This window comes from Nerophis lumbriciformis, linkage group LG29 (assembly GCF_033978685.3).
Source record: "Nerophis lumbriciformis linkage group LG29, RoL_Nlum_v2.1, whole genome shotgun sequence".
In the NCBI taxonomy this organism is placed as follows: domain Eukaryota; kingdom Metazoa; phylum Chordata; class Actinopteri; order Syngnathiformes; family Syngnathidae; genus Nerophis; species Nerophis lumbriciformis.
In genome coordinates, this window is record NC_084576.2 from 30,602,501 (window position 1) to 30,615,537 (window position 13,037).

Genomic DNA, 13,037 nt, shown 5'->3' on the forward strand with positions numbered 1-13,037 from the left:
AGCCTTTTTGATTGGTAAGATCACAGACGGCTTTTGTCTGCTCGCCGGGAACTCATGGCAACACAAAGTTTTGTGATAACTTAGATACAATTATTCTGACACCCACTTTTTAGAGTCATGAGGGGTTGGAGCCTATCCCAGCTGACTGCAAATACGTTACAGTAAATGCTAGAGATGTATTTGACATAAACAACATGAGGAAACGTGCTAAGCGAGAGCTCTTGAACGTAAACAAGGGGTGGATGGATCGACGCAGAGCTCAATAGCAAATATATTTATAATATAATCAGTAAATGGTCAATCTCACGCAAAGACTATTTAAAAAAAAAATGGGAGCCATTACCTCCCTGTTTGGCACTCAGCATCAAGGGTTGGAATTGGGGCTTAAATCACCAAAAATGAATCCCGGGCGGGGCCACCGGTGCTGCTCACTGCTCCCCTCACCTCTGTCGGAGGCAGATATTTACATATATCCGAATTTAAGTTGTACTTCTTCCATTTCTTTGTCATATTTGAAAACAGCTCGTCTTTTCCACTTCTTCTCTTGATGCTCTGTCAGCAAGCAAACTCTGTGTGTTAACCTTGAGTTCTTTGGAATGTATTATGGCTAGGGAGACGTTGTGCTTTTGTTATGGCTAGGGAGGTGGAAGGGAAGAGAGTTTTTTGGCGTTGGGAAGGGAGACCATTTTGGGTGTGCGGGATAGAAGGTTCTAGGGTTAGACTGGTCTCAATCTAAAATGTATGTTGTCAAAGCTTTGAGAATATATACAACAAAATACCTATTCTGTCTCTGGTGGTTTTTCAACTCAGCTTTAAGTGTCGGAAAGAACTTGGGAGCGAATTGAGACTTGAATTCCCTGGGAGGAACAACTGGTCCAAAACGCAACACCTCCCAGGGGTTAATCAAGGGTGACGGGTCAAATGCAGTGAATAGTTTTTTTATAGTCTTTGGTATGGGTTTGAACTCACAACCTAGCGATCTCAGGGGGTTGTGAGAGTCTAACCACTTTGACTGCAATATGCGATACAGATTTTGGGCCACAAGGCTCATTTTTCATCACACCTTCACTGGTACTTTGGAGGTCATCCTGTATTACAGCAGCCTTTTCAACTTTTAAAATGATTTTTAAAGGAGCGCAATGAAACGGCGGTGCGCAGGACGCAGGAAAAGAGCCAAAAAGCCCAACAGAACTTCAGTCAGACGCTGAGGGGCAGGAAGCCCACCAGTACTGGTAAAACACCATTCCACTTCCATCTTCTTCTCTTTGAACTTTCAATTCTTGGTATCATGTGGTCTAACTTTTCCTGGCACATCTAATCGTTTGTCTGGTTTTTCTCTGCTGAACTTTGACATTTTCACTGCATCCATTCATCCGCACGTTAGTTCCACGTCACTTAGCCCTCAGCACATGGGAGAAGAACCTGGTGAGTCGCCTGCTAACCCCCACAAGCTCCTATCTGGCCCGAAGCAAGAGCTCTGCTTGCCAGTCGGGAGAAGAAGGTATTGACCCCCAGCAGGACACAAAGCATCATGGGACTTCTAACAGCTTGCAGAAACCTCTTCTTTGCGCTCCTCTTTGACTAACGCTGCTCTTCTCCCGTTCTCCTCAAACACATTCCCCTCGTGTCCACCCTGTCCTCATTCCCTGCACATTTACCTCTGAACACCACCTCAGTCGTTCATATTTGTCGCCGCGCAGTTTCCTTCTACTCCACAACCAGCAGCAGCTCCAGCAGCGCCCCGCAGAGACCCCAGGAGCCGAAACCGCAGATCCAGAGGCCACAGAACCAGAGGCTTCAGAACCGCAGACCCCAGGAGCTGAAACCACAGATCCAAAGGTCGCCGAACCAGAGGCTCCAGAGCCAGAAACCCCAGGAACACAAACCTCAGAACCAGAGACTCCTGGAACAGAAACCTCAATACCAGAGGCCTCAGAACCAGAGGTTTGAGAACCAGAGACCACAGCAACAGAAACCCCAGAACCATAGACCTCAGAACCAGAGACCCCAGGAACAGAAACCCCAGATCCAGAGGCTTCAGAATCGCATACTACAGAACCAGAGACCGAAACCCTCCTTGAGTCCCAGCCACAGCCAGACCAGAAGCACCAACCATAGACAGGTGACATTTTAACCCCCGTAATGACCTAAGGAAACAAAACAAGATTGATTGATTGATTGAAACTTTTATTAGTAGATTGGACAGTACAGTACATATTCCGTACAATTGACCACTAAATAGTAACACCCCAATAAGTTTTTCAACTTGTTTAAGTCGGGGTCCACGTTAATCAATTCATGGTATGACTTCAGCTAAGGTTAGCACATTACTTTGACAGTCCTTCAATCGGAATACCATCTTTGATTGGAGTACTGAAGAACACAGTTATGACCAGTAAACCCTAAACCAAGCAATCGCGGCCATCTTATCAATCAATCAATCAATCAATCAATCAATCAATCAAACTTTATTTATAAAGCACTTTTCATATACAAAAGAAATGCAACGCAAAGTGCTTTAGAAAGTTAAAAACAACACCCCGGTGACCCATATCCCCCATTCTCACATACGTACGCACGGACACAGATACACACATACATAACTATATGGACAGATGATTGCATGGCTGAGTACAGAGGAGACGTGTGAGTAAACACTATCACATCTGCACCAGGAGGTCATCAAATATGACCACCAGGACGCTAACAAAACCGATAACCCCTGAGGCAGATGGCTCATTTGAGGAACGTTGGAAAAATAAAAATAATAAAACTTGTAAAATAGTAAGAACCATGAGTAGAGAAAAGAATAAAATACAAGTAGGACATACGAAGATTAATCGAAAAATAAATAAATATACAGTAAATAAATAATAAATAAATATAACTAAATAAAATCTTGATTAATAATTAGGAGATGAGTGCCGGAGGATCTCAGGGCCCGGGAAGGCTCATAGGGTAAAAGCAAATCTGAAAGATAAAAAGACCCAATACCATAAAAAAACCATAACAAGAACCTTATAATTGATCCTGAAACACACGGAAGCCAATGCAGAGATTTTAAAACTGGTGTAATGTGAGCCCGCCTTCTGGTCTTCGCCAGAACACGTGCCGCTGAATTTTGGAGTCATTGCAAAGGTGTAATAAACTTTTTAGGAAGACCAGGAAGCAGGTTTTACATTAATCTATCCGTGTTGCCCTGAGAGAGAATTGGGGCAAACTCTGGCTATATTCTTAAAATGATAAAAAACCTGTTTTTGTTATATTTTTTACATATGGTATAAAACTAAGGTCAGAGTCGAAAACCACGCCCAGATTTTTCACTTGTAGTGATGGAGTTAAAGACAAGGCTAGTAGTTTTGATATGTGTTTCTCTCTCAGGGTCTCAGGGCTGATGACTTAAGACTTAGACCTAGACTTAGACTTCCTTTTATTGTCATTCAAATTTGAACTTTACAGTACAGATAAGAACGACATTTTGTTGTATTAGCTGGTTGTAGTGCAGGATAAAAGAGCAATAAGGTGCAGATATAAATAAATAGATTACTGTACAGATAAATATATTGCACATTTATGGATGTATGTTATATTGTCTTTATATTTCAGCCAGTTAATCCGTTTTCGGGGGGAAATTGAGGGGATTATTTTTGATGCGTTCAAGAGTCTTATGACCTGAGGGAAGAAGCTGCTACGGAGGCTGCGGAACCTCTTTCTAGAGTTCAGCAGTGAAAACAGTCCTTGGTCGGGGTGGGACGAGTCTCTACAGATTTTCTGAACCCTGGTCAGGCAGCGGCTTTTTGCGATTTCCTGGACAAGAGGAAGAGGAGTCCTGATGATCTTTACCGCCATCCTCACCACTCTCTGCAGAGACTTCCAGTCTGAGGCACTGGAGGCTCCAGTCCAGGCAGAGATGCAGTTGGTCAGTAGGTTCTCTATAGTGCCTCTGTAGAATGTGGGGAGAATGGGAGAAGGGAGCTGTGCTCTTTTCATCCGACGCAAAAAGTGTATGCGCTGCTGAGCTCTTTTTACAAGAGCTCCGGTGTGTAGGTACCAGGTCATATCGTCAGTTATCTGCACCCCCAGGAACTTGGTGCTGCTTACGATCTCCACTGCTATTGATGAAGAGTGGAGTGTGGCTGGACTGGTGCCTCCTTAAGACTTCAGTCTTGTCCTGGTTAAGCTGTTAAAAGTTATCTGCCATCCAGGACTTAATATCTGAAATGCAATTAAAAAGAGTATCGATCTTATGCCAGCTGTGAGTCAAAAGACAAAAGTGTTCTTGTTTTGTTAAAGACAAAACTGTGAGAGTCCTGAAAGCAAACATGGATTCATGAACTCATGAACTCAGCTGTGAATACAAAACATTGCAATATATTCCAGATCCAAGAAGTCGTTTTTTGAATGTTTTGGTCTTGTTGCATGCAGCATGATGCTAACAAGAAGAACACCGGCCCGAGTGTTCGATCACCTCCCAACAAAACCAGCAGGACAGCATCATCTCCCTCTCCAGACCAGTAGGAGCAGTTTGATTGCATAGCCTCAGCAAGTCACACCCAGCATGTGAACTAAGTGGGATGTCTTTCTGTTGACTTCAAAGAGTCCATAGAAGATCTGGCCGGCGGCATTCCATCCCTCTGCAACTGGACCTGCCGTCTGTTCCTGAGGAAGATGCTCCCATCTGCACATCGGTTTTGTCGCCCGGCAACTCCAGGCCTGCCAGAATATCCGCCGAAGGTCAGCATGAAGACGAAATGGAGGACTCTCCCGAGGATCCTTCAGACCTGCTCGGCTTTGAGGCAGAACTTGACGACAGAACCGCCGGAGATGGAAGTGAGTTCCTCCGTTACTTGAATGCGATCATTACGAGGAGGACAGAAGCTGATGTTTCTTCTCGATAGGTCCCTCCAAGTTTCCTCCTTGTCTACCAGAAGTCCAGCTCAGGGCCTTGGCCGGTACCAGCGACCCAGAAGAAGGCTCCCGTCTCCTGGCTGAGAAGAGGCGTGAGGCCCGCCTGCTCAGAGAGCGAGAGGAACAGGAGAGCCTCCAAGCGGCCGAGGCAGAAAGGTAAGTGTCAGGTTCAAACACTGATGACATCTATTAAACAAGACAAGAGGCAAATAATTAAACAGAGATAAATTCAATTTGATATATTGAGGAGGGTCGCCGTTGACCTGTAACCTCTTACAGTGTCTCAGCACGCTCTGCCAAAAGATTGTACTCCTCCTTCTTTATTTGACTTTCTCCCACCACCTGCCCACAGCTGCTTCAGAGGGAAGTGGGTCGTAAACAGCGTTGCCTTTGGTTACCGAACAGTTCAAAAGAGGAGGTCGTAAAATAGTTCAAAAAGAGTTCCATAAAATAGTTCAAAGAGAGTTCGTAAAATATTTCAAAAAGAGTTCGTCTGGAAATTGGGCAGATCCCTGGTTCTCTCCGCTTTGAAGTCCTTGTGGAGTTTTACGAGCCTTCTTCTTAGTTGGTTTCAAAGACAGCCTTTTGTCCTTTTGCCTGGAACTCATTTCAACACAAAGTCTTTTGTGATAACTTACAATCAGAGGTGGGTAGAGTAGCCAGAAATTGTACTCAAGTAAGAGTACTGTTACTTTAGAGATTTATTACTCAAGTAAAAGTAAGGAGTAGTCACCCAAATATTTACTTGAGTAAAAGTAAAAAGTATGTTGTGAAAAAACTACTCAAGTACTGAGTAACTGATGAGTAACATATACACACACACACATATATATATATATATATATATATATATATAAACACACACATATATATATGTATACATACATTGATATATACAGTATATAATTTATATTTATTTATTTTGCCGTTTTTGTTTACATGTTAAAGGTGTTTTAATGAATATACATGCATGTTTAACACATATATATTCCTTTCTTTCATGAAAACAAGAATATAAGTTGGTGTATTACCTGATTCTGATGACTTGCATTGATTGTAATCAGACAGTAGTGATGATAACGTCCACGTTTTCAAACGGAGGAGAAAAAAAGTTCCTCCTTTCTGTCTAATACCACATGAAAGTGGTTGGTTTTTGGCTTCTTATTTGTCCAGCTTCCATATTCGTTTTTATACACTTTACAAGAAATACATTGGCGGCAAACTCCGTAGCTTGCTTGTTTGCACTGGCTTTCGGAGACTCTTATTTTGAAAGCGTAGGCGCGATGGAGCGGCACTTTTATTGTGAAGACAGGAACTGTGCAGTCAGTCTTTAGGCTTTTGACGGGATATACGGTTAAAATAAAAAAGGGTCTTTTTTCCTTCACACTTTTGATTAATTGATTGGAACTTTTATTAGTAGATTGCACAGTACAGTACATATTCCGTACGATTGACCACTAAATGGTAACACCCGAATACGTTTTTCAACTTGTTTAAGTCAGGTCATGTGACCCCTGGCTCTGTTTGATTGGTCCAACGTCACCAGTGACTGCATCTGATTGGTGGAACGGAGTGAACGTCACCAGTGACTGTATTTGTTGAAACGCAGGCACTATGAAGGTCTGTCTGACAGACCAAAACAAACAAAGCGTGCATTAACAGATGGATAAAAATTAGTAGCGAGTAGCGAGCTGAATGTAGATAAAAGTAGCGGAGTAAAAGTAGCGTTTCTTCTCTATAAATATACTCAAGTAAAAGTAAAAGTATGTTGCATTAAAACTACTCTTAGAAGTACAATTTATCCCAAAAGTTACTCAAGTAGATGTAACGGAGTAAATGTAGCGCGTTACTACCCACCTCTGGTCGTAAACAGTGTTGCCTTTGGTTACCGAACAGTTCAAAAGAAGAGGTCGTAAAATAGTTCAAATAGAGTTCCATAAAATAGTTCAAAGAGAGTTCGTAAAATATTTCAAAAAGAGTTCGTCTGGAAATTGGGCAGATCCCTGGTTCTCTCCGCTTTGAAGTCCTTGTGGAGTTTTACGAGCCTTCTTCTTGACAGCCTTTTGTCTTTTTGCCTGGAACTCATTTCAACACAAAGTTTTTTGTGATAACTTACAATTATTCTAACAGTAAGCGCCAAACTTGCGGACCTATGGGTGTTTAAGGCTATATCTACACTAACCCCTTAAACGAATAATCATTTAGCCTAAGCCTTGTTTCCGCCACACTAAACCAGCGTTTAAGGTTCCCCTCCTCGGACAAATTTTTACACGGGTAAGTGCGCCGTGTATTTCTTGAATCTCCGGCTCTTAGCTTTGTATGGACTCATTGATCGTTTACGTTGCCAGAAAGAAAACTAGTCCATGTCTTCAGGCGGAGTCGCGAAGAACTGGAGCGCCGCAGGGCCGAGGAGCGAGCCCGCCAGCAGGCCGAGGCGCAGCGTCTGATCGCCGACAAGAGGAGGCGGGAGGAGGAGGAGCAGAGGCGGGCGGAGGAGGAGATGGCTCAGGCCAGGAGAGAAGCGGCTCTTCTGCATAAAAAGGTGCAAACGTCTCTGCGGGTCTGAAACAAATACCCTAATCGAGAATTCTTTGACGCAGAGGGAGGAGGAACAAACCAGGGAGCGAGAAAAAGCAGCCCAGTTGGCGAAGGAGCGAGAGATGCTCGCCCAGAAAGAAGAAGCAGAACGCCAAGTCAGGAAGAAGGTGACTTTTTAATCATTTTTTATTAATTGGATTTATTCTAATGTAACGCTGGATAGTTTAGTGCACAAGTCCCCAAACTTTTCGAGTCCTGGCTATCTATTTATATGTATCTATAATGTATATGTATATATACATACAGTCGTGGTCAAAAGTTTACATACACTTGTAAAGAACATCATGTCATGGCTGTCTTGTAGAGATGTGCGGATAGGCAATTATTTCATCCGCAACCGCATCAGAAAGTCGTCAACCATCCGCCATCCACCCGATCTAACATTTAATCAGAACCGCATCCGCCCGCACCCGCCCGTTGTTATATATCTAATATAGACGATGCAAGGCATTAGTGAGGTTATAAAGCTTTTGCCTGTTAAAGAAAGGAGACTGATCCAATGCAGCACAGACATTCGCGTGCCACGCTGTCACGACCCAGATGCACACCAGTGCGCAATCATATGGGAGCCGCGCTGAGCGCACCTCCAAGCGCATCTCGCTGCCGGCGACGGCCGGGTATGGGCCCGACGCTCCAGCGCCATCCATTTTCAGGGCTAGTTGATTCGGCAGGTGGGTTGTGACACACTCTTTAGCGGGTTCCGACTTCCATGGCCACCGTCCTGCTGTCTATATCAACCAGGGTGAGCCCCACTCCTTTCTTGAGCGCACTGCGCGCGGAGTGACCCCTGTTACGCGCCCCCGGCAACGGGGGTGGCGGGCAGGTAAGCTGCGCGGGCGGAGCGCGCGGAGTGACCCCTGTTACGAGCCCCCGGCCACGGGGGTGGCGGGCAGGGAAGCTGCTTACCTGCTGCGCGTGACGGCGGCCGCGGCGAAGGCGGACGAGGCGGGGTGTCGGTGCGGTGGGCGCGGTGGTGACCCTGGACGTGCGTCGGGCCCTTCTCGCGGATCGCCTCAGCTACGGCTCCCGGTGGGGCCCTCTCGGGGGAAGGGGCCTCGGTCCCGGACCCCGGCGAGGCGTCCCTTCTCCGCTCCGTAAAAGTGTCCATCTCTTTTGTTTTTTTTTCTTCTGTTGTGGCATATGCTGCAGGTGCCTGCTCGTTTTTCGTATGTGGGTAACAACATTTAACTATGTATATATATTTCCCAATTGGTTTAACTGCCACCCGCCTGAATCTATTTAAAATCTAATTTTTTTTTATTTCAACCGCCCGACCCGACCCGCGGATAAAATCTAATTTTTTTTATTTCAACCGCCCGAACCGCGGATAATCCGCGGACTCCGCGGTTGTGTCCGCAAACCGCGCATCTCTAGTACATACACTTGTAAAGAACATCATGTCATGGCTGTCTTGACTTTACAATCATTTCTACAACTCTTATTTTTTTGTGATGTAGTGATTGGAGCACATACTTGTTGGTCACAAAAAACATTCATGAAGTTTGCTTCTTTTATGAATTTATTATGAGTCTACTGAAAATGTGCTGGGTCAAAAGTATACATACAGGAATGTTAATATTTGCTTACATGTCCCTTGGCAAGTTTACCTGCAATAAGGCGCTATTGACCACTCCTCTTGACAAAATTGGTGCAGTTCAGCAAAATGTGTTGCTTTTCTGACATGGACTTGTTTCTTCAGCATTGTCCACACGTTTAAGTCAGGACTTTGGGGAAGGCCATTCTAAAACCTTCATTCTAGCCTGGTTTAGCCATTCCTTTACCACTTTTGAGGTGGGTTTGGGGTCATTGTCCTGTTGGAACACCCAACTGTGCCCAAGACCCAACCTCCGGGCTGATGATTTTAGTTTGTCCTGAAGAATTTGGAGGTAATCCTCCTTTTTCATTGTCCCATTTACTCTCTGTAAAGCACCAGTTCCATTGGCAGCAAAACAGGCCCAGAGCATAATACTACCACCACCATGCTTGACGGTAGGCAGGGCCGGCCCGTGGCATAGGCCGTATAGGCAAATGCTAAGGGCGCCGTCCATCAGGGGGCGCCACGCCAGTGCCACAAATGTTGGAGAAAAAAAAAAAAAGAAAAAAAAAAGTTGGTATTATTTCTAAATACAAAAAATAATCCCACGTTAATTAAAATGCAAAGTAAAGCCTATATAATAGAAATATTATTTGTTACAACATTACGCGCCCCCCTCATCCCCCGCACGGTGCGCCCCCTCCCTTCCCGTATCATGACTCTTTTTGGACGTCACCACATCAAAAAATCAACACAAGATGTCAAAACGGCCAAAACTGTCAGGTGCCCAGGGAAGAAAAAAGAGAAAAGAAGAGGAGAAGAAACGAGAAAAGACAGAGGTAGCAGGTAGGTAACGTTAGCCTACATTAAATTATTTGTCTGTTACAGAATGTGATAGTAACCTGGCTTTTTAGCATTAAGCTAATGTTACATGATTCGGCAATTGCTAATCAATAAATAGCTAGTTCTGTTTTAACATCGGGTTAATATTGTGGAGGGGGCTAAATTGTTATGGAAAATAATAATGTAATGTTAGGTAATTACAGTACTCCCACCTTACATTCCTCAGGGACATTTGTATTAGATCTTTTAAGCAGGTGTTTTTTGTTTACATTGTTATTGCCTTCTGGTTAGCTAATGTTTGCCCTGCAGGTAATAGTCACTTTTCCACCCCTTTATATATTAGGTATAGTTGTAAGTAAAAAAAAAAAAAAGGTCACAGACAAAGCTATTCGGGTTCTTGTGAGTATATACACTTCACTGCCGATGTGGGGGGGCGCCACCTAAAATCTTGCCTAGGGCGCCAGATTGGTTAGGGCCAGGCCTGACGGTAGGAATGGTGTTCCTGGGATTAAGAGCCTCACCTTTTCTCCTCCAAACATATTGCTGGGTATTGTGGCCAAACAGCTCCATTTTTGTTTCATCTGACCACAGAACTTTCCTCCAGAAGGTCTTATCTTTGTCCATGTGATGTCAGATGAAACAAAAATGTAGCTGTTTAGCCACAACTACAACTAATATGCACGTTACAATCAAACAGCTGGTAGTATTAACACTTTTTAGGGTGCAACAAAAGACGAGACAGCAAAAGACTGACTAGCCAACACACCATAAACTATACAGCGGTACTATCTAACGTCTTGGACTTGCAACTGTGACTGAGACTCAGAAATGTGATGATAAAACAAACAAGATATGAAAGCTGGACACCAGTTATCATAATAAGCTTATTTTTTTAAACAGTTCATATTTATAAACTCACACAAAAGTAGCAGAAATTGGTAATGTTAAGTAGATTTGATTCCCAGGTGCCGGGAATTGATATCGCATCAGTTAAAATGTGAACGGTACACAACCCAATCTATGCCATCGTGTGCATAGTAAAAAATAACTAGAAATTCCCACAAAAATTTGGATGGTCCTGCTATGTGTGCCCTGGACCTTTGGCCGGGGGTCGCCGGAAGCCCCCCCCGCCCCACCATCCCCCATTGTTTACCAGTTTCTCACATTTTTTGTAAGGGTCGCCAGAAGTTGGTAGACCTGTCAGCGATCCTGTTCTGTCTCCATGTAATGTTTGTCTGATCTTGAATGGGATTGTGCTGAAAATCTTAATTTCCCCTCGGGGATTATTAAAGTATTTCTGATTCTGATTCTGATTACTTTGAGCTCCTCTCGGATGACAGAGCTTCTCACCCTATCTCTAAGGGAGAGACCCGCAACCCGGCGGAGGAAACTCATTTGGGCCGCTTGTATCTGTGATCTTGTCTTTTCAGTCATAACCCAAAGCTCATGACCATAGGTGAGGATGGGAACGTAGATTGACCGGTAAATTGAGAGCTTTGCCTTCCAGCTCAGCTCCTTCTTCACCACAACGGATCGATACAGCGTCCGCATTACTGAAGACGCCGCACCGATCCGCCTGTCGATCTCACCATCCACTCTTCCCTCACAAGTGAAGAAGACTCCGAAGTACTTGAACTCCTCCACTTGGGTCGGGTGGCGTGGGCATCAGCCTAAGCAGGGAAAGCCCAGACTTCCCTCTCCCCAGCCACTTCGTCCAGCTCTTCCTGGGGGGATCCCGAGGCGTTCCCAGGCCAGCCGGGAGAGATAGTCTTCCCAACGTGTCCTGGGTCTTCCCCGTGGCCTCCTACCGGTCGGACGTGACCTAAACACCTCCCTATGGAGGCGTTCGGGTGGCATCCTGACCAGATGCTCGAACCACCTCATCTGGCTCCTCTCCATGTGGAGGAGCAGCGGCTTTACTTTGAGCTCCTCCCTGATGACAGAGCTTCTCACCCTATCTCTAAGGGAGAGACCTGCCACCTGGCGGAGGAAACTCATTTGGGCCGCTTGTACCCGTGATCTTGTCCTTTCGGTCATAACCCAAAGCTCATGACCATAGGTGAGGATGGGAACGTAGATCGACCGGTAAATCAGCTCCTTCTTCACCACAACGGATCGATACAGCGTCCGCATTACTGAAGACGCCGCACCGATCCACCTGTCGATCTCACAATCCACTCTTCCCTCACTCGTAAACAAGACTCTGAGATACTTGAACTCCTCCACTTGGGGAAAGATCTCCTCCCCAACCCGGAGATGGCACTGCACCCTTTCCCGGGCGAGAACTACGGACTCGGACTTGGAGGTGCTGATTCTCATCCCAGTCGCTTCACACTCGGCTGCGAACCGATCCAGTGAGAGCTGAAGATCCTGGCCAGATGAAGCCATCAGGACCACATCATCTGCAAAAAGCAGAGACCTAATCCTGCAGCCACCTAACCAGATCCCCTCAACGCCTTGACTGCGCCTAGAAATTCTGTCCATAAAAGTTATGAACAGAATCGGTGACAAAGGGCAGCCTTGGCGGAGTCCGACCCTCACTGGAAACGGGTCCGACTTACTGCCGGCAATGAGGACCAAGCTCTGACACTGATCACTCGTGACGAAGACTCCGAGGTACTTGAACTCCTCCACTTGGGTTGGGCAGCAGCCTAAGCAGGGAAAGCCCAGACTTCCCTCTTCCCAGCCACTTCGTCCAGCTCTTCCCGGGGAGGATTTAGAGGGGTTCCCAGGCCAGCCGGGAGACATAGTCTTCCCAACGAGATTGAAAATCTTAACGGGCCTCATGTGGACCGCGGGCCGTATTTTTCCCAGGTCCGTATTAGTCAATCAATCAATCAATCAATGTTTATTTATATAGCCCTAAATCACAAGTGTCTCAAAGGGCTGCACAAGCCACAACGACATCCTCGGTATAGCCCACATAAGGGCAAGGAAAAACTCACCCCAGTGGGACGTCGATGTGAATGACTATGAGAAACCTTGGAGAGGACCGCATATGTGGGTAACCCCCCCCCTCTAGGGAGACCGAATGCAATGGATGTCGAGTGGGTCTAACATAATATTGTGAGAGTCCAGTCCATAGTGGATCCAGCATAACAGTAAGAGTCCAGTCCACAGTGGGGTCAGCAGGAAACCATCCCGAGCGGAGACG

At 45.4% G+C, this 13,037-nt stretch overlaps 1 protein-coding gene across 1 annotated transcript in view; it reads left to right on the plus strand.

Annotated features, from left to right (window-relative positions):
* LOC133572365 (uncharacterized) overlaps nucleotides 1-13,037 on the plus strand; it is a 69,686-nt gene that overhangs the window by 44,087 nt on the left and 12,562 nt on the right. The window contains exons 7-14 of the mRNA XM_061925301.1: nucleotides 1,133-1,232; nucleotides 1,385-1,501; nucleotides 1,677-2,122; nucleotides 4,426-4,514; nucleotides 4,598-4,830; nucleotides 4,899-5,064; nucleotides 7,282-7,450; nucleotides 7,509-7,613. Of these exons, the coding sequence (XP_061781285.1) occupies nucleotides 1,133-1,232; nucleotides 1,385-1,501; nucleotides 1,677-2,122; nucleotides 4,426-4,514; nucleotides 4,598-4,830; nucleotides 4,899-5,064; nucleotides 7,282-7,450; nucleotides 7,509-7,613 (1,425 nt within the window). The remainder of the gene's footprint in view (nucleotides 1-1,132; nucleotides 1,233-1,384; nucleotides 1,502-1,676; nucleotides 2,123-4,425; nucleotides 4,515-4,597; nucleotides 4,831-4,898; nucleotides 5,065-7,281; nucleotides 7,451-7,508; nucleotides 7,614-13,037) is intronic.